General features: G+C 35.9%; 1 protein-coding gene across 2 annotated transcripts in view; it reads left to right on the top strand.

Moving 5' to 3' along the window:
• LOC129261728 (NBAS subunit of NRZ tethering complex-like) overlaps nt 1-22283 on the top strand; it is a 67602-nt gene extending 45319 nt beyond the window's left edge. The window contains exons 40-59 of one of the 2 annotated variants that reach the window (XR_010293664.1): nt 56-439; nt 1761-1899; nt 2564-2640; nt 2966-3269; nt 4070-4136; nt 4834-4944; nt 5681-5928; nt 6539-6657; nt 8485-8583; nt 8927-9040; nt 9552-9749; nt 10432-10631; nt 11773-11868; nt 12038-12146; nt 12744-12830; nt 13532-13671; nt 17073-17196; nt 19318-19446; nt 20867-21766; nt 21860-22283. Coding sequence is in view for 1 of the 2 variants with exons in the window: in XM_064099902.1 (XP_063955972.1) it covers nt 56-439; nt 1761-1899; nt 2564-2640; nt 2966-3269; nt 4070-4136; nt 4834-4944; nt 5681-5928; nt 6539-6657; nt 8485-8583; nt 8927-9040; nt 9552-9749; nt 10432-10631; nt 11773-11868; nt 12038-12146; nt 12744-12830; nt 13532-13671; nt 17073-17196; nt 19318-19446; nt 20867-21142 (3021 nt within the window). In the remaining variant the exon portion in view is untranslated. Of the gene's footprint in view, nt 1-55; nt 440-1760; nt 1900-2563; nt 2641-2965; nt 3270-4069; nt 4137-4833; nt 4945-5680; nt 5929-6538; nt 6658-8484; nt 8584-8926; nt 9041-9551; nt 9750-10431; nt 10632-11772; nt 11869-12037; nt 12147-12743; nt 12831-13531; nt 13672-17072; nt 17197-19317; nt 19447-20866 lie in introns of both variants that reach the window. The other variant, XM_064099902.1, reaches the window with a different exon arrangement.
• The last annotated feature ends 1367 nt before the right edge of the window (nt 22284-23650 follow it).

Below are 23650 nucleotides of genomic sequence, written 5' to 3'. Positions count from 1 at the left end.
CATGTTTTCATAATCATAATATAACAACATTTGCTTGAATTCTGTTGAAATACAGAATGACATAGAGAAAGACACTCCATCGACGTCCACCCAAATCGTGACCAGAAGAACCCGACAGATCCTTGCTTCCACCGGTGCTGCAACTTCTGCGGTACTCGCCAGCACAGGAGCTGCCACCTCCGCCGTCCTCGCTACCACCGGAGCCGCCACCTCCGCCGTCCTCGCCACCACCGGTGCCACAACCAAGGCTGTCCTTGCCAGTGTGAGTGACGCCCAGTGGTGGGTGGGGACCATGCAGTTCCTGAGGCCCCTAGGGAGGGGTATGGCAGGGGATAGTCAGGGGGATACAGACCAGGATGACGTGGAGCGGTGTGGAATCGAGAGGAGGGTGTGTCCTGCCTTTTATGAGACCTGCTTCAAAGAGCCGACCATCAGCAAGGTAAGAAAGTTTACTGGCATTTTGATTGAAGTCACTCCAGTTGTTTTTTTGTAAAATTCATCGGGTAGTATTCTGAAGCCATGGTTTATTTAAACCTGGGTTAACTTAGACCATACTTTTATGGAGTGCCAGTTGTCAGCTCATTGACCAATTAAAATGATTCTTACCCTTCTGAGAAAAGTTGTAAAAAAAAATTGAGACATGAAATGGGAAGAAAAGGAAAATACATAAATATCATGAATGTTAATGAAATAATTGATACGTTATAATTGCCACAAATATGGAAGAAATATTATGAAGCCTGTTATCAGTATATCAGTATGGATATCTAAGCACTTCATACACCTCCCGCAACATGGATACCATGCCTGTTGAATGACCTGCCTGGCCTGTATAATAAAACTGTATATACGTTCACTACCAAAGTCTCCACCAGAGTCCTTTGTATTAGATCAAAGCTCAGCAATTCATAGAAGTGTGGTTTAAAATTCAAGTTTAAACTAGAGTTAAACCTAGGTTTAAATTATCAGAATACCGCACATTATTATTTAGGCAAAATTCTGGGCCACGTCTCTTAGCAGGAATCCTGGGCTCCGTCTTACAAAGAGCTGCGATTGATCCGATCAACCACAACTATGGACGGCCAGCAATGTCAACATCTAAAATGCATGTTTGTTCAAAATATTTTCTAGATGTGATGGATATTCATACATATATCATTCTCTTGAAGATCTAGTGTGATTCTCTTTGTTTACTAAGGAGATTGAGATAATTTCCTGTAGAAAAAAATTATGATATGGATTGATTTCCATATAGTTGAGATTGATTGTATCAATCGTAACTCTTTGTAAGACAGGGCCCTGCTCTTGAGGGTGCTCTGCGTCTTTTCATTGCAGCTGTCCTGCATCGCCCTTTATTTTGTCTTTGATGAAATATGACGATCAGAAGTAAAAAGCTGCTTGCAGGATTCCTGCAAGGAGACGTAGATCCGACATTTGACAAGGCACCTTACCTCAAAATGATAGGAAATCTTGAGTATAATTTGTCCTCAGTTTTAAAAGTGACATTCCACAGTATACCATGTAAATCTTTATCTATTTTTTTACATTTATGCATTGTACTTGAATCTATCTGGTATAATTTTTCAAAGTACATTTATCTTTCTTTTTTTTTACATTTACGCATTGTACTTGAATCTACATGTATCAGGTATAATTTTTCGAAGTACATTTATCTCTTCATAATTTCCCTATTTGCATTCGTGACATTGGAACAAATTTTTTAAAATGAAAAATATTTTTGTTATCATTCTCTTGGGCAGGGTGACCCTAATTATGTGAACTACCAGTGGTCAACAAGTGAAACATCACACCGGTCTCTCAATGAAGCACTGCTGAGAGCCATGCAGCTAAGGAGTTTGACCAAAGATGACCAATCCATGTCAGAACATGCTACTCATGGTAGGAATCATTTCTGACCTCCCAGCATGAAATTAGCAATTTGCTCACAATAGCTAGCCCCTGCATTCTCATTATTTGGACTTGCACTTGTATATTTTACCATATTTACCCTAGAGAATTATTCGAATGGCAAAACATGGTCTTTGTCCCAGACCTAATGATAGGACCAAGAGAAGGGATAGTAAAAGATAAAATCATTGAGAAAAGTGAGAAGGAAAAGGAGAAATAGTAGTCACCTTTATATAGCAGCTATTACATTATGTTTTAAGCGCTTTGCATTGCAATTATGAACTACTCCAGTCATTGGATCCTGGCACACAATGCATGTACTTTCTCCACTCCCTGGGGAGTTCATGAGTTCCAAGACTCAATTGCTAGGCATACTACATACTAGGCTTTCACATCCTACCATGTATCAATTTAATACCTGGGTAGAGAGTGGCAAAGTGTGGATTGACGCCTTTCTAAAGGCTGCAGTGGGATTCAAACACACGACTCTCTGATTTGCAAGGCGAGAGTCAAACTGCGTTACCATGATGCTTCCAAGAACAAGAAAGAGAAAGAAAAAGAGAGAAAGAAGAAAAATGCCAAATTGAAAAAAGAATAATGTTAAATTGAGATAACATTTACTACAATGTATATATTTCATTTTCATGTTGCACAGTGTTACTACAGCTTGCGATGGATGCTTTCAAGTCAGATGTGAATCTAGCGTTGGCTTACCTTCTTGCCCTTCCAAATGTAAGTCTGAATGTGGAAGTAAGAAAACAACGAAGAAATTAATAAATGATTATGATTTTATGACATAGTGTATTTACACTACGCACGTATTGACCATGCAAGGTGGTCAAGGTGCCTCGATATTATGCTGGCTTTTAAGCTGGGCTACCTTTAATTGCATGTGACAGGTACATGTAGTCATTAGAGTATGATTTAACCAGTACTAGACTCACATGTACTTGTAATAATGATAAAGTCAATTATGATCTTAAATCTAATTTTCTGTGTGAGTTACAAATTTGATTTTTGAAAGTAATTTATAAGATTTTTTGTTTGCATTTTATAGCCTCTTGATGCAGACCAATGCTTTGAGAAGATCCCCCACTCGGCCCTCTCCCTCCAGCTGGCTGCCTACTACTTTGCCCTCCAAGCCACCACTCGTCTCCAGCCCGTCAAACAGGCCAAGAAGAGACCCCCAATCTATGAGACCATCCCTCCCCAGCTCATTCAGAAGGTCCTGAAGTTGGCCGATACCAAAAAGGCGGCTGGGTGGGCCGATGACGTTTCTGCGTTGGTGGGAAGGCTCAAGCACTATGATGAGCTCCTTGCTGATCTTCTGCAGGCACAGAGTCTCCAAGCTCTTGGAAGGGGTAAGAGTTCATTCCAATTTTTATTTTGTTTTCTGCTAATGGCGGCCTGGGGAGGGGGGGGGGGGGGATTTGGGTCTTTCATGGAGGTTGTCAGCACTCGTAGTTATAATAAATGGTCACAGACCAGTGCTTCTTGGCCAACCAAAACCAACTAAAACTAAAATCACCAGCGCTTGCAATTTAGGCAGTTCGGACAACTTTCATGACAAGTTGTCAGATCTGACAACTTCCTTCCTCATTGTTTCAGTCAGATGATATACCTTATGCATTGATGTCACTGCATCGCTACCTTAGAGGCTGATGCCATTCCTTGCATGCGCTGGTGATCGGCAGCTTGCACAACTCTGTTAACACATATTCCTATATTCTTAGTGGGAGGGTGCTATGGGAAAACATAACAATGCATACACAGTACTTCTATTGAAGAGTTCTCTTAAACGGTCCCCAGAAAAATCCTGATCCTGATATCATAGTGGTGGCAGGAAGTGGCTTGTTGGAGCATTCCTGATTCATTTTTCATTCAGATGATCTTGGATTCACATCCTTCTCTTCTCAATTTAATTTTTTTTCAGCAACAAATTCATATTTTGTTGTGTTAAACCTGTTTCTAGCATGAATTTATGTACCTGGAAACGAGTACAACAGTTAATCTACCAAAACGAAGATAATTATGTGAAATCATTGTAGATTGCTTCTCAGACTTCTCATTTAAATAGATTGTAAGTGCTATGAAGCTAAGTAAATTAATATTATTGATGTTTATTATTACATCTTCATTTCTCATTTACTCTCTCTTTCAGGAGTGGATGTGGTACGGTTTACCAGGGACAATGAATATAAACAGGAAACAATCCTCGGCTTAGCAATGTAAGTTCTTGAATCCTTGGTATTCTCAAATTATCCTCAGCCGTTTGAGGGGGTAGCTATCCTTCTCGGAATGGCCTTATAAAGAACTTGACACTTTTCATTATGCTGGTTTATAGAGAGAAATGTATGTAAATGTCATTTACAATATTTAGATGAAATTTTCATATGGGCTGTGGCACAATGCAGTTGAATGGATGATAAAGCTGAAAACATAGTGCTGTATACCTTTTTGTCTAACATGTATTTGTTATCGCATGTACCTGTGTCATTGGAAGCAATGGCTGTTCCATGCGTAAAGTGTGCCATCTCCACTCCCTAGGGAGCTTCCCACTCAGGGGGTCGTTTTATGAAGTTTTTCATAATATATGCATGACATTATTCCCAAATGGTGACCCTGTCTTGCAGTAAATATACACTACCCCAAATATTAATTGTTGTTGATTTAGATTCCAAATTGGGGTCACCTGTCCAAAGTAAAATACGATCGCCAGTCTCATCACAATAACACTAGCATCCTTTTTGGTACCCAGATAGCACATGGGTGGAGATTGACAATTGTGGATGAATGTCTTGCCAAAGATTTCTGCTCCCATCTGGGATCTGAACCCCAAACCTTCCGTAAAGAGTCAACTACCTGAACCACTAAACCATGACACGACCACATACCCTTCTTTGATATGTATCATTAATCCCGCAGGAGTCTTGAGGATGATGTGTATAACTTGTCTGTATCCCTAGCTCAGAGGTATCATCTGTCAATGTGGGAAGTTCTAATGGCTCATCTAGAGTTCCTTTTCTCAGAGAGTGGGTGAGTATAATAATAATGACGTTTTATTTACCCAGGGCAGCCACTTCAGTTAAAAGATTACTCTACCAGCGGGCCCCGCATTACATGATATGTTATTATTACCCATCTCCAATCTAAATGCTGAGCGCCCAGCAAGAAGGCAGAAGGTCCCATTTTTATTAAAGCCAGCGATAGAACCCACGACCTCCCGTTCTTGAGGCTGGCACTCTACCTCTGAGCCACCATGCCCGGTCTTACAAGGTGGTGTTGCAAGAAAATATTTGCAATCAATTGCAAATATTTTGTTGCAGTTGTAAAATTACTACATACAGCTTATAGGGAAATTTTAGCGAGAGCAAATCAGATTTACTTCTTAGTGCATGAAGCAGACCAGCTATATCTATATCTCAACTTTACAATATTTTTATTGATTGCAAGAATGATTTAGGGACAAAAATAGACTTACAATTGTTTGCTTGTTTATTGGCTTTTAATTATGTGAAAATGTGCCTGACCACCTTTTTTCTCCCCTTTTTAACAATCATTCATCGTAGCTATTTTTAAAAATTTAGCGCTGCCGCTCTATTGAGTTGTGTAATGCAGGCAAGGCTGCCAGAGGCGTTACAATAAACCCTACTCCTTGATTTATCATTTCTTTTATTAGCATATAATGTGATTATCATATAGGTTGTACTTTGTAAATATCTTGTTATTGAAATGAAATAAATGGAGCCACCAACACTTTATTTTCTTCCAGTCTCTCAACCACTGCCATCGAGGCTCGAAGCCACCAGCTGGATCTAATCGCCACTCTACTTGAAAGACCAGAGGACTTCTGCGAGAGGATGGAGACGTGCATATACCCGACCATAGAGGGCTCCGATCATCAGCGTCTCATCTACTACTTCACGTTGTTGCAGAAGAGCGGCACAGAGGTCAAAGGTCAGGTCATAACCCCTGACATGCATGTCAAGCTTCTAAAGAAGATCAAGGCCGCTGCTTCGAGTGAGTTATGCTGACAGTTACTCTGTTTTCATCAAAGGCAACATTCCTCGCTGCGTTTAATTTAATAACCTCAGCTAAACATAAATGTCAGTTGTGATAACAATCTCAAGATAAAGTTTGAATAAAATCCAATAAAATGACCATCCAAGTTTTTGAATGTAATAATAATAATGATAATAGTTATAATGATAACAGTATATTTACCCAGGGTAGCCACTTCAGTTCCGAAAACTGTTCTTCCAGCGAGCCCTGCTATTTTATTACCCCGGCTAATCTAGGCTACCTATTTGGTGCACACAGCTTTTTGAGGAATTACTTCCTTACTTCCTGCCAGTACCCATTTACCTCACCTGGGTTAAGTGCATCACACTGTGGATGAATTCCTTGCTGAAGGAAACTACGCCATGGCTGGGATTTGAACCCACGACCCTCGGTTTCAAAGTCCGGAGACTAATCCAATGGGCCATGATGCTCCATGTATAAATTGAATGTATAAATTGAATTAAAAATGTACCAAAGGAATTGATAGGATCTGTACTGGGATTACCCTGCTTCAATATGTAAAGGGTTAATGGAATTGTTTTTTCTTCTTTTTTATGATGTTGTTTAGGTCTTGACTACAGACGTCTAATGGATGGTGTATCTGATCCCATCAATGTCATCTCACCCTCTCTCATCTCATCCAATGTACATGTTCTTGCCAAACTAGCACCAAAAATACCAACAAAGGTACGTTGAAACCTAGTTTATGCTTCTTCTTCAACCTCTGTATGGGGTATAGTCTAGGTTCTTTATGGGGAAATTGCCACCAACAGGGGTGTGAGAGCTCGGCTATTTCAACCCTATCTAGGCTGGGGTATTTTGGGAGTTCATATGGCCGTCGACAGCGCGATCGCGCCGAAAATTGGCACGCGGGTTGTCTGGGACATAATCTACAAAATTGTATAGTAATTTATTTCATGTGAATTGCTATTAAGTGATTATGCTAATTTATGCATAATTAGTATACGAAATCATACTTTTTCCTCTAACTCCCTAAATAAAGCTCCAAATGTTCTAATTTTTTGTATAGTAACTCTTTGTGGTGTTCTTAGCAAGTGTACATGAACAAAATTGTGATATCAAATCATTTTTTATGTATTATATTGTTTTTTGCAATTTCTTATGTATTTCTTTGGTTATTTCACCTTTTGTTTTTCATTGTTTTTTCAATGAAATTTGTTGGGGACTCTTCTGAGATCATAAAAAGCATAAAATAAATACATTTAGACCTGCAAAACTAAAAATAATCATACATTTATGATTTTTGGTTGAAAACACAATTTGCATTGACTTTGTACATAAAATCATGTTTTTGAGCAATTTTTGGTCTGACATGAACTTACATAATGTTGCGTAATTTCGGAACCACGTAGCAGGGTGACGCAAAATTGGTCTCAAAAGTTGCGCAAGACTTGAACGTAAAAAGTCAGTGAGCGTCGCAGTCAAAAAATTTCGCAAGGTGAAAATATTGCGCGAATCGGAGGCCCCCCCCCCTGGCCTAGATAGGGTTAATAGCCAATTTCAGCTAAGTTTGGTTTAAATTTCAGCTTATTTTTGCTTTCCTCTGTAAAAAAGTTTGGAAGCTCTTCAAATTTAAGCCTTTTTCAGCTGTTTTTGTTTGTGATTAATCACACCCCTGTCCCTATGTTTGGGCTTATTCTACAGAGTAGTTGTCCATTGAATATCTCTTTGGTTTCATCTAAAATTGATCGTAAAAACAGATTGTGTATTAATGGTCTGTTCCAATTTGTGTGTTTCCACCAGCATCCATTTGTGATGAGAGGGTTGTTGGTTGCCCACTTTTTCCTCAGACATGCAAAATGCAATTGGTCACAATTGAAAAATTGAAAAGAAATATTGAATAGAACAGCAAAATCCCAAGTGCTGAGAAGAGTAAGGATTAATCAGTGGAACTAATAGTGAGTAGTGAATAAGATACTAATACCAGTTGTGCTAACAATCTAAAATGACTTCAAACTGAATCCAATAAAATGACCACCATAGTCTATGTATGTATGAATGAAAATATGTGCGAAATGATTCTGGTAGAAAATGTGTCATTGCTGAGTTATTGATAAAACAAGCATGGTATTCTTCCCAAATGTTGGGTCTTTTTCCAAGTTATGATAATACACTGCCCCACATGTGCTTATTTGTGTTGGTGATCCCCACTGTGGTCACTTTTCAGCTTAGATTTCATGATTTCATGGAGTTATGTTTATGCAAGTAAACCAGATCGAGATCTTTGATGATGTGATGCAATCGACTTTCCCAGGAAATGTGTGTTTGCTATAACTACATTCCTTTATCTGTAAGGCAAAATGTTACAAGTCATTTCCTCATCATCACATTTCTGATGAACAAGCATACATGTACATGTATGCAAATATATATGTACATGTATAGTATACACCATACTCTGTTTATTTTAATTTGTCAGAATTAGTAAACCTCTATCATTCTGATTTATTCAAGCAGCCATTGTAGTTCATTTGCTTGTTTATTTGTTTGTAGAATGGTGGGAGTTTGACACCATCTCAAGTCTTCCTTGCATTCATCGTGAAAATGTTTTGGGACGGTGATCAGAATCATAAGAAAGCACCAGAAACCACTGTAAGTTTCTACTTAATTATTTTTCCATTTTGGGTGATGTTTTTTCATTTATAAAAGAATATACATTTCTAAGTAGTGTCTGAGTGCCATATGTGTGTCCCTGTTCATGTTTAAATATTGTTTATACAGGGGTTCAAACCCTGGCCATGTAGATGCTAATTGTTAAAAAATTATTTGAATATGTTTTGAATTACTTAATTTACACTAATTAATTCATTCATACAGGTACAATAATAATTTAGCTGTAATAATTAAATGAAGCTACAAAACTACTATCTTTTAGTCTGGACACTCTTTTAAGTATTTACATGAAATGTACATTAATCTCTTCCATTCTCTCCAGGCTGAGTGGCAGCATCGGTATGAAGCCTGCGGAGAGTTCTTTGGTAGACTCACCATCACCGACTTCCAGGATTTCATCAAGAGAATCGTCTTCACTCAGAAATCATTGGACAAGGTAAATCCGTTCCCTAGTTTTCAAGGCAATGCTTTTAAATTACTGTTGAACCAGGTTATCAAAGTGGTTTTGTTTTTGAGAAACTGAGTTGTGGTGAGTAAATTAAATTATCTACAATAATGCAGCATATTATATCTGGACTTCTCTTGAAAGCTTTAGAATCTGAAATGGCAGCCCAGCTATATATATGTATATATACGGTATATAGCCAGGGTAATAAAGCACAGTGGATTACATATACATGTTGCCTACATAGTCTTGTCTTATAGATACCCTGTTATATATTTCAACAAAAATTATTAATATCATTGTTGGCAATCAAGAAATATAAGTTGAATATGGTATAATACAATGCAATAATATGAACAATAAAATGTGGAATGTGCTGCCACTGAACAGGATTAGAGCAAAGATTACTAAATAATTGTAGTCAGTAATGACTGATGCTAATACAGTGGTTCTTATTACTATTATTATCATTCATGAAATTGAATCTTTGTGTATTTGTCAGCTCTCAATTGAGTGCAGGCAGAACTTGGTGAGTCGTGCCATCAAGTTTGCCAAACAGCAAGGATCAGGCAAGCAGAAGTTTGCTGGGGAGACCAGTGAAAACATTATGGAATCTACCATCCAAACATTACAGCTGTACCAAAAGCATCTGCAGACTCTCAACACAGAGGGCGTGCTTCAAATCAAGCAATTTGATCAGGTATGCTGTATGATACCCATTTCTTTGTTTTCTCCACTTGATACATCACAAAGCATTATTTTCTATTTCCTTTGGACGTTTCCGTGACAACTGGACAATGAATTTCATCCAACTTTTCTATTTTAATATACCTGGATAATGAAGGATACTCTTCATATGTCCATGCTTTCTCTATTGAATGTATCCACTTGATTTTGAAAAAGATAATGATTTTTTCCTAGTCTCACAAGTGTAATGGCTGTTAATCATATAACTCCAATTATAAAGACATTCAACAATTACATTTTAAGAAAGCAAAACAAAATATATTATTTGTTTAATGCAAAGTCTACAAAAATACAGCATAATTACATGTACATTGGCTTGTATACAGTATATTGTAAATTGTAAGTGATATTCAATGCACAATCTCTGACCAATGCGGTGATGTGTTCTATACCAAACATGACCAAGAATATAAGTGCTAATTTTTAGTCATGCTTAAATCTCTGTAAATCACCCTCTTAATTTTTATAAAATGGTTGATTCAATACTTGTTTTACTTTTCCTCTATTTAGTTGGAATAGACCTGTCGTTATAGAATGAGGAGAGCCATTTGAGGGCAAGACCTTTGTTATGTAAAAATATGGATAAATTTAATCTATAAATGAATCTCCCAACCAAAAACTTTTTAATTTCTCAGGACAACTCAACAAAATTTTATGAGAAGTATGACATGTCGAGAGGTCAGCCAGAGGTCATGAAGACGGTCTTCGCATCCCTGATCTGTGCCGGAGCACCAGTCTCACTGTTAGACCAGGCCCTTAATGGGTCTACGATTACAAAATGGAATGTGCTTTCAGTTATCAGAGATGCTATAAGGAGGATATTAACAGCTATCAAGTGAGTTATAAATTGATTATGATAATAATGTGCTTTTGTATATTGCTTTATACATCTGAACGACATTTCCAAGCGTTTTACAGTGTAATATAATGATCAGCAATTTGTTGTTGGGCTGATTTCTGTGACTGATTGCATTGATTAAAGGGTATGATCAACTGTAAAATCAGCTCCATGTTCAATTGCTAAGATTTATGTTACAGGACCAAGGTATTTATTGTTTCCTTCACACATGCCTAAAACAGACATTCCAACCGTTCCCTTTTTAGAGTATTTGTTCCTCTTTTTTTTGCTATGAATACACCAAATTTTTTTTTAATGATTTGTTACTTTTTTTTAAATTTCTGATCATGGAGTATGTACTATACACAGCATGTGATGCTATAGTGCCGGTCCGACAATCCCAGACTAGTCGGGCCAGTTAAACTTGTTGCATGAAAAGATCAAGTAAATTCTCGCCTACAAGCACATGTTTAAAAGAGTGAATTATCAAGTTTTCAAGTAGAGTCATTTCACATGTTTTTTCAGCGATCTCACTACAACAGGCTGGCGATTGTTATGTTGAGCTAAATTTTAAAAAATATTCTTTTTGTCAAAAAATACTTTTTTTTTTCCTTCTTTGAAAACTTGTTTTTGTTGTAGAAGGTTGGCAGGTCTGCTAAAAGTATAGACTGTGATAAAGGAAAGTTGTGTAACAGTTCACTGTTTTGAAATGAGGGTGGCTTACCAAATAACAAGGATCCACATCGTTATTTTCTGTATCCTAATCAGCATAGATCTCCCCATTCCATTCTGAATAGTGTTTTTATCGTTGATACATTTATCAAACTAACTAGCAGTCAATAATCTATTATTTGCCATGAGCTTTGACCAACCAGAGGCTGAGAATGTACATACATGTATTTGGTATATCACCCTGGCTATTTCATCAATCATAGTCATATATTTTCAGGAGTGGAGAGGATTTAGAAGATTTTTTTGTGGATAAGAATATTTATATTATTTGGATCATAACCCTTGCTATTTCATGAATTATAATCATACTTTTCAGGATTGGTGAAAGTTTAGAAGATATCTATGCAGATGATAATATATATGTTTGGTTTATAACCCTGACTGTTTCATGGATTTATGATTTCAGGAGTGGAGATGGGTTAGAAGATATTGATGCGGATGGGAGACCCATTGACTGCTTGAAGAAAGTTACCCAAGAAGTCCAGAAACACACACAAGGAGGGTGAGTTTTCATTTTTTATTTCATTTCATTTTTTTGTCTGCCATAATACCAAATGTGACCTGTCGCCACAAAACCAACAATAAGTCATCAGGGAAACTACAAATCAATGTTTTTGAAGGTGTTTCATCCATTCTGCAGAAACATGACTCTCCTATCATTTGTATTTCAGAGGTACATTAGTGACTGCAAATCACATCTTAGATGAGTTACGGCCTTTTTGCAGTGACATGTCAGTAGCAGTAGAGCCTAGAGTTGAAATACTACAGCTGCTGGAAGAGGTATGTAATATGATAAGCCATAAGGACATCGTCCAAATTCCCTATATTCCCTTAATTTGCATTTCTTAGAGCCCATTGGTACAACATATCGTTGGCTTAAATTGAAGGTGATTGTTATCAGAGTTTAATTGGTGCAGATAATGATAAAATAAGATAATTGTAATGCATACATTTGATTCCTTGATTTGATTTCATTTCATAAAAAGTACGATATCATATACAATTGATTTATCTATACATAGTTGAGATATTGATAAATGAAGTAAAAATGTTGGCAGTAATTTGGAAAATTGTATGATTATAACTTTAAACAGTTTGTTCATTCATAAACATGTATAATTTCTAAATTATTTTTCTTTTATGAATAAGAAGAGGTACAAATTTGATTAAAAAAATGCTGAACCACCACCCCCCCAAAAAAGATAAGAGCTTGTTATTGAAGAAGGTGAGAGGGGGGCACAAGGTAGTGCACAGGAGAGACATTTTTCTTTGAAAGAAATTAATAAAGAAACAAGTAGAGGAGGATGAAATGACAAAATAGTGAAAAGCAGGAAAGAAAATGAGATTGGGTTTATTTTTTTGTTTTTCTTTCTTCAGACATTCCCATTGAGTGCAGAAGACACTCAGTTACTCTTGTTCTACAGAACACAAGCTATCGTCAGTGGTGCCTGGATGGATGTACAGGTAATTTAATGACCAATACATGAAAACTTTACAACAATTAATGAAATATTAAAACAATGAGACCCATTTGCCTTTAATCCTCCCCTCGCTGACAGATCTCTGCTGCTGATCCTTATTAAAAAATTGTTTAGTTAAATTAGAATTATTTTGTCATTGATCAATTATACTAAATCATGGATAAAATTAGAATTCAGTTGTAAATCTATATTGAAGCTAAAAAGTCTTTCCAGGATTGATATTTGATGTACAATAGTTTTTTATAAATGTATTTTTGTTTTTCAATTTGTTTAGTTTTGCAAGTATTTTTTTATGACATGAAAAAAGTAATAAAAGTAATGAAACACCTGGTACATGTAGATCCAGAAATTCAAATTGCAGATTTGGGGCCCGTAACACCAAGCTTAGCAATGATCGTAGAACATTTCTCTACGATTGATTCCATTGACTACAATGTACAATCAATCGTAAAAATCAAGCATACGATTAATTGCTTTGTGTTACGGGACCCTGGTCTTATAAATTGCACAAACACTAATAGAAAAAGTAAAGAAACTTGACATGAGCTATACATTATTTATGGATTCTCTAAAGAAGCCCCCCCCCCCCTTCCGAAATATAAGCTAGATTGATCTAATCTAATAAGCTTAACTGGCTCTTTCAACTTAATTTAAGACTTGTGTGTTCCCATTTACCATCATCAGGTAACTGAAGAGGATGTAGTCTCCGAATCCAGTCGTCTTGAACTATTCAAGTCTCTCCTCTCAAGGAGTGCTTCTATTGACCAGCTGGTGGCCCTCACTAATCTTCTTCAACAATGGCCTGTATTGGAGACTAACTTTAGGTGAGTCTTGTCGTTTTGGGTACTTTGCCCCATTCAGTAGAAGTTCCTATAATTTGGAAATTTTCAAGGAATCCTTGATTTTAATTGAATGTTGAGCATTGTTACCATGGCAACCAATCAGCATGGCCCAGATATTTTCATGTCTTGCCTTTTTTGGTTGTACAGGTGTACACATAGGTGCCTGCCTGTTGTAGTATGTAATTAGGTCTATTCATATTTTATGTACTAGGTGTATTGCATTACTTATTTTCCGTTCATATATTTGTCATTTGCTTGAATTACTGTACCTAGATGCTTATCATTATGTATGCTGTCATTGTCAAATTTAAAGTTTATTTCATGCAGTATGCACTTGCTAAAAACTCTATCTCAATGTCACTGATAGCACTTTGATTTTGCACAGAATTTTGTTTTGCTAAAGTTAAATGTTTCACATCATGTATGAATAAGACTAGCAGGGAATTAATCAAAGGTCACTTGAGTTCAGTATACAAATAATGAATGTTTATGAGTGCAATGGACAGAATACTTCATGAGGTGAAAGATGATCCATTCAACTCAGCTTTGCCTCGTTGAATAGATCATTATTTCATCTTTCACCGAATGAAGTATTTGGTCCATTGCACGAATGAAAAAATTCATTATTTGGTTTATATGACATTGATTTTTTTTTCATATGAAATTTATGAATTTCGATGCAAAACATGCTCATGCAGTGCGAGTTCAGTCTGTTGATTGTTACGTCATTACAACATTCGCACTGCTGGTGCCTGCATGAGCTGCAGTCTCGGTGCGTGCGTGCAATGGACAAAATGGTATGGATCCAAATAGCACGATGAATGGATCCAAAATTGCATGGTTGATGATGTCATTGCAAAATGGGCTGAATGAACGATATCAAACAACCAATCAAATCACAAGGATCTATCTAGGTGTCATATAATGACTTCTATTATAACCCCTTATGAAATATACTGTTGATGACAGGATGCAATTTTACAAGAGTTAATTACAGAACATACCAAGTATGAAATCTACATAATTCAATGACCACCTGTCAATCATAGTAAATTACACTTAGAAATCTACAAGGTTGTTTTTAAAATGCCAAGATGAAATAAACAAGAAAATCATTAGCTTTAAATCTCAGGTAGAAGTTGCATTCAAGAAGTGGGAATGATTTAAAATAGGGTCTAGATTTGAACTTACATTTTAGTAGTGAACCAGTGTAAAGAAATAAAAAATATGAAATCAGTGATGTTTTGTAATCAGTAAATTGATGGATGAAATCATTTACTATTAAAATGCAGTGAAGAAAAATTATTTCCTTGCGTGCAGTAGACCATACATGTTATGAAAAAACAATGGCCCGAATTCACAAAGGTGGACTAAAGTTATACCCGGGGTATGAAACGCGTCGTTTGACGTCATTTTAATCCATGGACTAAAGTTAGCACCGGGGTATAACTCAGCCGTGGGTTAAATTTAACCCCGGGTGCTAAAGTTAGTCCATGGATTAGTTAGTCCAACGTTTGTGAATAGCGTGGTGGACTAACTTTATACCTGGGTATTAGTTAACCCCGGGCTAAATTTAACCCCGGTATAACTTTAGTCGACCTTTGTGAATTTGGGCCAATATGGCCTCCTTTTGGCCTTCAGAATACCCCCCCCCCCCAAAAAAAAAAAAACACCCAGTGTGTTTTACAGTCGGATTTCCATTTTTTTATATCAAAGATGACCCTTTACTTGTTGAACTTTATACATATGTATGTCTTTATTTATTTTACACTTCAGAGGACACCTAAATGGCAATTCCATATAGGAGTATGTACATTCAACCCCCTAATACATGTATGCCACCTTCCTGAAATGATTTGCCTCATTCTAGTTCACATGAAACGTTGAAATGACAATCATGTCGGACATCATTTGACATTACAATCGTAACCTCGTGACTTTTCAGAAAAATGAAATAAAATTTCACATATCGAAGACAGCCTGCGCAACGTTCAAAGTTATTCAGGGACCTTCTAGCATAGAATGTGCAAAAGGAACGCACACATGAACATTTACTTTATTCATAGGAAATCTCAACAGTTCTTCACATGGGTGGTTTTGTAAGAAACCTACATGAATGAAAGACTCAATGGCTCGAACTCACAAAGGTGGTTTTGAAAACTCACAGTTGAGTCAATGGTTTGTTCAGATTTCATGTATAATAACACTCATTTTACTGCGTATGTTAAAATACGTCCAATGCTGATGCACGCTTTTGTTACAGTGCGCCTAATTCACGCCTGTTGCCGTGGTTATCCATGCTATTTTATTCATGAGTCCACTGGTTTGAATTAATGTGTCTACTCTTCAAACTGTGTACTCATTAGTAAAATAGCGTATCTAACCATGGTAACAGGCGTTAATTTGGTGCACTGGGACAAAAGCGTGCATCAGCAATGGACATTTTTTTTTATACACGTGCCTGATACGCGCTAAATTAAGTGTAATATATACATGAAATCTGCATAAACCATGGACTCAACTATGGGTTTTCAAAACCACCTTTGTGAATTCGGGCCATAGTTTTTATTTTTACGTTTTGGCCATTTCAGAACCAACTTGCTCAAATACCTGTGTTTGTCATTTACAATCTAACATCAATTTAGGCCCTACAAATCGTTTTCTTTCTCGCTGAAAGCCTGACAAAGTAGTTAAAAACAAACTGTGGTACTGGTAACAACAGAGATGAAAAGTTCACAGAATTGAACAAAACTTACACATAATTATAAAAAGACCATAAATAAATGATGTCTGCTAAATGATTTTGCAGTAAAATGTATCCTGGTAATTATCAGCAAATGAAGATAAGTAAAATTACTGAAAAAGACCCATCCATTTATAGTGTGGTCCCACACGTTGTTTCCTGTGTTAGCTAGACTAGGAAAAGCATGTCGTAATGAAAGGAATATAATTTCAAGCAAACCTGAATTATTTTATTTAAAATTTGTTGTTTTTAATATTAAAGCATTTTGGCATATGATGAACACTTCAGCATTGCGTCCGATCATTTCCTATAAAAATTATATTTCTAAGAACTCGAAGAACTCGAACTTTGATTTGGCGTAACTTCCTTCAGCAAGAAATTTATCCACATTGTGCTGCACTCAACCCAGGTGAGGTGAATGGGTACCCAGTAAGAAGAATTTCCTTGAATGCTTGAGTGCCTAGGCAGCCCAGCTAAAGCCGGGGTAATAATAATAGCAGGGTCCGCTGGGAGAACATTTTTCAGAACTGAAGTGGCTTTCCTGGGTAAATATACCTATATTATCATTATTATTATTTGATATCCAAAGCACCACTTCAATGACTACTAAACAACATTTGTAAATCTAATTAATTTTTAGCTCACCATCTGAGGAACCGTGGGTGCAAGTTATTTCTAAGATGACAAGCTATTCAGAGTTCAAAGGTCAATTGGTCGTTGACCTCATGAGAGAACAACAAAGGATGAATCCACTTTCATCTCAGGTAAGTAAACATATTTTATAGAATTATCTGCATACTTCACTGTGATGTCTTACATTTGCAAGTTATTTGAAAAAAAAAAATTGTGTCTTTTGATATTTTATTGATTTTCAAGGATTTTGTACAAGAACGGAAAAAAAATAAGGAGGAAAAACTTCCTGACATTGAATGTCATTTTTATGAGGAACCCTGATCATTGTAAAGATAATGTTGATAATAATCTTAATAAAAAAAATGATGATATTGATAATAATAATAATGATTCTACTACTACTACTAATACTACTACTACTACTACTACCACTACTACTACTACCACTACTACTTCTACTTCTAATGATTATAATAATAATAATTATAATAATACTAATAATGAAAATAATGATAATAATGTATATATTGATGATGATTATGATGATAATGAATAGAATAAGGATAATGATAATAATGGTAATAACAATGATAATATTTTAAGTGATAATAATTCTAAATACTAATAATGATGATGATGGTGAAGATGCTATTGAAAATAATACTGTTAATAATGGTAATGACAAATAATCATAGTATTAATAATAATGATAATGATAATAATTATAATTTGCAATACATTATAATGCCGATGATTTCAATCTTAGATTTATCCTTAAGTTCTATCTGTTCAGAGACCTGCATGTACTTGCCTATGAAAATATGATTGAGTTTATCATAATGATTAAAAAGGGATTTCCATTTTCAGAAACATATGAATTATCTGTCACTGTTGAATATGGGGTTCTTGAATGATTAAACTTCCACTACGTTTGAAGTTTTACGCCATTAGAAAATTGAATTTGAATGTTGATTCAATGAAAGTAGGTGTTTGCCTGGTCACCATATAGAGTCAACATTGCTTGTCCATAGACGTGTTTGCATATTTGTTTTGCCCCCAGACCATTCAGTCGTATTTTCTAATATGGATATTTCTTGGAGATGACATTCTCTAACATAAAGAGATATTTGTATTTTCCCTTTTCCTGATTAATATTTGATCACAGAATTTTGATTCCCACACTTCCTGCTCACTGTAAACTTTCTTAGTTTTTTTAATTCTTATATGTCTTTTAGAGATATATTTGTATATAGAGTTAAAGAAAGACTTGATAAATCCTTTTCCTAATATTGGGAATTTCCACCTCATCTGTTTAATCTGATATATTTTCCCTTCTTTACAGGCAAGTCCACCCCAAAAAGGTTGATTTGAATAAAAATATAAAAGTGAAACAAGTATAACACTAAAAATTTAATTGAAATTGGATGTGAAATAAGAAAGTTATGACATTTTCAAAGTTTGCTTATATTCACAAACAGTTACATGCACAACACAGTGACGTAGAAATGTAAGTCAGTGGTGTCACATTCGGTACATAATACTTTTTTGGTATCTTATTTTTTGAATCCTTCAATATTTAATTTTTTGCAGATTTAACAATAAAGAGGCTCTTTATCCAATCACAATATTTCAGGGAGAAATCAAACTTTTTTTTACTTTATAGTGAGGAGGAAAAGTTAAATATTTCAGGGTTTTTGTAATAAAATACAGAAGAAATAGTGAGTGGTGATATCAACAGTTTCTCATTTTCATACCGACTGGGAAGAGCATATAACTGTTTTGTGAAATAAAGCAGAAATTTTAAAATGCCATAGCTCCCCTATTTTCCATCTGATTTTGATAAAATTTTCAGTGTTATGCTTGTTGGATTTTTATCTTTATTCATATCAACTTTTTGTTGGGGTGGACTTGCTCTTTGAATTCATTCCACTTTATAATGCTTGCACGATTCCTCTTCTTTTTTCATTATTTTTGCTTTATATCAATGAATATAGGCATTACATTTCTCCCTGCCTTTTCCACTTTGTTTATCCCTATCTGTGATTCCTACCCATTTTCCATTTCTGTCTTTCCTCTCTCTTCATTCCCTTGAGTCAACCTCTTTCCGTTATTGTCCTTCCCCCTTCTCTCCCCTCGTTCCCTTCACCACTCTCAAGTTTCTTTCATTCACCTCCACGTGTATTTGTCTCCTGTCATCAGCTATGTACCAAAATATCCATACATTTCCAATTTGTTTTATTGCTTTTCCCCAGTGCATCAGTGCAATCTACGATAACCTAGTGGAGACGGGACACCATCTAGCCTCTATCAAAATAGTACTCATCACCCAACAAAGTGATCTTTACAAACATATCCTTGACTACATGAAAGTACCTGAGCAAGTAAGTATAATGATATCTAATGTGCATTATTTCTTATTGGACAATGCCTGCTTAGCTTAGCAAATGGGAGGCTGAATGACAAACATTTGTACCGTTGCACGCGTACAGTCTGAAATGCTCTGTTGCACGGTCATAATAGGATTCAATTTATTGTGGTTAGTAAATTGAGCGCGTTGTTGGCTCAGTCGGTAATGCGTCTGCCGGTCGAACCAAAGATCATGGGTTCGAGTCCATCCCGGGCGGATGACTGAAGCCAGTGCGTTGTGTGTAAACGTCTCTCACATGTTTCATAGATGCAGGCTATGTTACAATGGAAAACACTCCATCCCTCGGATAAGATGTTAAATGGAGGCCCTGTGTAGAGGAGAATCACCACCTTTGCACGTTAAGAACCCACTGCACTATTCTTATAAGTGTAGGGGGAAACCCCGGTGTAGTGGTCCACCTGCACTCCCCCCAGTCAATTATATCGGGAGGAGAGACCTGCGGGTCATAGTGATTCAGTTCGCTTTTCGCCTCCCAGGCACAGGTGACGCCAAACAAATAATAATAATAATAAATGCAGGTCCAATACGTGTAGGGATTGGTCAAATGCGCATTGCTGCTGCAGATCAGATGCGTGCTTGCTTTTTGCTTTGAATAATTCTTTCTCATTTTCATAGATAAAATGCTGACTTCTGAGGTGTTTTACTACACAAATAGGGGATATTCTTATTCGTGCAATGGTACAATATTTCACATTTGCGAAATCTTGTACCATCACACTCATGCCCATTTGCTATTTGTTTAATAGTAAGCGATTTTTTAAAACTGGATTACATTAAAAACCCTGTATGAACGTCAGTGGCCTGAATTCACAAAGGTGTTTTTGAATCCGTGGTTTGAATCCATCTTTCATGCACATTTCATCCTCAATTATGCTTAATTCAGTTCACGCATTCAGAAAGTGTCCAAAAATAAATGCGCTCCTTTATCACAGCGTGCTATAAATTGACGCTTGTTTACTAAGGTTTGAGCATTAATGTGCCCATTTGTTGTGATTAATGAATCCACTGATTGTATTGATTCATTTACATAATAAGTGGGCTCATTAATGCAGTTAAATTATCTTGTTTCACAATGCAAGATTCCCTTTAAAAAAATATATTTTCACTGATTTGATAGTTATGTCACTAAGTTTAGCTCTTTATAAAGGTTTCAGTGTTTTTTTACTGTAAGTCTTATGTGATTGTTCAAGATTACACAGCAATGGCTATATCTGTTTATCACAGGAGTGTAACAATAGTTGAAGGATAATGCTCATTATGGTACTTTTGCTTTTTATTAGAAATACATAATATAGAGTGGGATTCTTTGAAATTTATAAGGAACACATGAGCTTCATCATTTAACATCTTCTTTTCTTATTTTGAAAATTCAGTTTTCGGAGGATTCCTTTGACGAAGAGCTCCTCCAACTCTTCATCACCCGATCCTTTGCTCGCCAAGTCGTCGAAACGCCTTACTATCCGCCATTAGCGGACTTCCTGCTCAGTTCCTGTCAGAGGTCAGAGGTCACAGAGATTGCCAGGCAACTGAAAGATGCAGGCCGGGAGCCGGAGGCAGCATCACTGTTGCTACGGCAACGCACGACCCATCCAGTGTTAGGGACATTGGATACTGCCCTGGCAGCTGTGAGGTATTGGTTTAAAAAATAAAATTCAACATTTATTTCCCCATGAAAGATTTATGTGCATGATAATGCATAAGACAATCATATCAATTATATAGTATACATGTATATCTTCTTGAACTGTAATTGTATTGTCACAGAATTGATAGCAAAGATTGAGTGACACCTGGGGCCCATTTCACATAGACTTGTTATGATAACAAATGCGCAATTTCTATGACAAGTTCACTATCAACCAATCAAATCAAATCATTTCAGTAGCTTAAAACTGTTATTGCATATTTGTTATTGCTGAAGTTTTAATGAAATCAGGCCCTGGATAGTTGGAAAATTTTCATTACACAATCAAGAAGTAAGGTGACTCACAGTCAATTCTTTTGGACCACAGAAATCTGTTTAACTTTGCTGATATTCAGCCTAGAAGATGTAAAGGACACGTGTTTTTCATGTTGTAGTCTGAAAAAATATAAATGATTCAACGTTGGGAAATGTTTGAAGTATGGAAGGTCAATGAATGCAAACTGACCTGTATTTTACACAATGAAGGAAATTGGAGAAAACATATGCCTACTGCATTGTTGTGGGCCTCTTATGATGTCAACTCCTGTGATCAACAGACAGTCCTGGTGGGTGTTTCATAAAGCTGTTCGTAAGTTAAGAGCGACTTTAAGAATGACTGGTGAACATTTCTTACGCGCTATTACCAATGAACATATCATTTGCCACAAGAAAGGATCACCAGTCATTCTTAAAGTCGCTCAGGTTTCACGAACAGCTTTGTGAAATAGCCCCCAGTTGTCTCAGCCCGTCAATTGGCTACTATGTCTGGCCAATCACAGCAGTCAAAGTCATTTACCTTTATTTCAAGATTGGGTTTAGAAAAATAGCTCTTAAGATCAAGTGCTATCATGGAAAGAGTTCTTACAAGCTATATTAAATTTGATATAGCGCCTTTTTTTCGGTGCACACACACTACAAGAATCTTTTAATTTCTGTTTAAATGCAGTCTTTGTACATTTATGCTGGAATTAATTTATTGTGGAATAAGAATTATGTAATTGGATAATGAATTTCAGTGCTTGATTTATTCATCTCTCTATTTCTTTCATGTACAAGTAGTTTTGTTTGTCATGCATCATGTATTTAAAAGACAGTACCATTACTTGTTAATCATCTTTAGGGCAATTCCTTAAAATAGTCAATCTTTTTGTACATCTGTCCCCCCTTTGTTCTTCTAACTTTATGAACTAGAAAACAGAGATGAATATTTTCAAGAAATTCCTGCTTATCGTGGATCAGACATGAATAATTTATGGAATTGCCCTTTAATTTGCTTGTAAAGTCAGTTCAAGTGTAAAATCAGCGAGTCATTTTTCTTTTCGTTATGCATTCCTTTATTGAGATCTTGCCAAATAAAACTTTGAGTAATGACTATCAATGCATAATAGTGTTATCACTATTTTTCATAATCTGTCATATTGACCCTCTGTTGGTATTTAATATCAGTCAGGTTGTATTGAACTGTTTTGAGTAGAAGGGATCCATGATTTGAATATGAAAAACCAGGAAATATGTAGACACTGTTTTGAAGAAAAGATCACTGAGAAGAATATCCAATATTTTTTTTTTTTTTTTTGGTGGGGGTCTTTTTTAAAATTGTATTTACAAACTTGATGGGATATGAGGCAAAATATTAACTGCAGCTAACAAATTGGGAAATTTAAAGGGGTGCCAGTATGTTCCAATGGCAATAAAGAGGGTCATGATGACCAGTCAACATGCAATCCACGCCCACTTTTCTTCTGGATGTCATACATGTAGATGGACCAATCAATTTGAAATAAGTAGCAACTGTACCAAATATATCAATAAGAAAATAGAAAAAATGAAATAAAATAACATCTTCAAAAGTATGCTTACCACTGCAATAAAAAAAATTTAAAAAAATAAATAAAGTAAAACAAACTTTTAAAATAAAATGAATTTTAGGCATTTGTGTACTTAACAAGATGAATGAGTACTTTCTACCCCACGTCACAATGACATCCTTCATTTGGCCAATTTAATTAAATCTATTACAATATTTAACACTCTTTCAGAACTTCATGAATTTCTTATCATTTGTTACTGCTCTAAATTTTCCTTTTCCTTTCAAAACAACTTAAATCCATGTTGATGGATTTCTATTCTAGGATAATGCCCCGAAGGAAATGATATATGAGCCAGAAAATCTCAGTCGATTGCCTGGATAATTGATATTCATGAAATTTTAAGTAATTAAAATGAGATTATTTTAAGGAAATTTTTTTCAGCTTAGCAGATAGATGGATTTCGGATTTGTTTTAGATTATATATATTTTTTTTCAATTCTCTATCATTATAATAATTATTCAATAATAATTCATGCATATTTCATGGACTCGGAGTGCAATGATCGTGAGAACAACCTACTTAGAAATGTTGAAGATTATATGCAACCATGTGTGTCAATATCGCATGCAGTCTAATATTTATCCCAGGATAAAATTGCAGG

The sequence above is a fragment of the Lytechinus pictus genome, chromosome 5, assembly GCF_037042905.1.
Source record: "Lytechinus pictus isolate F3 Inbred chromosome 5, Lp3.0, whole genome shotgun sequence".
Classification (NCBI taxonomy): Eukaryota; Metazoa; Echinodermata; class Echinoidea; order Temnopleuroida; family Toxopneustidae; genus Lytechinus; species Lytechinus pictus.
Note: the sequence above shows the minus strand (reverse complement) of the source record. Positions and strands in the feature narration are given on the sequence as shown.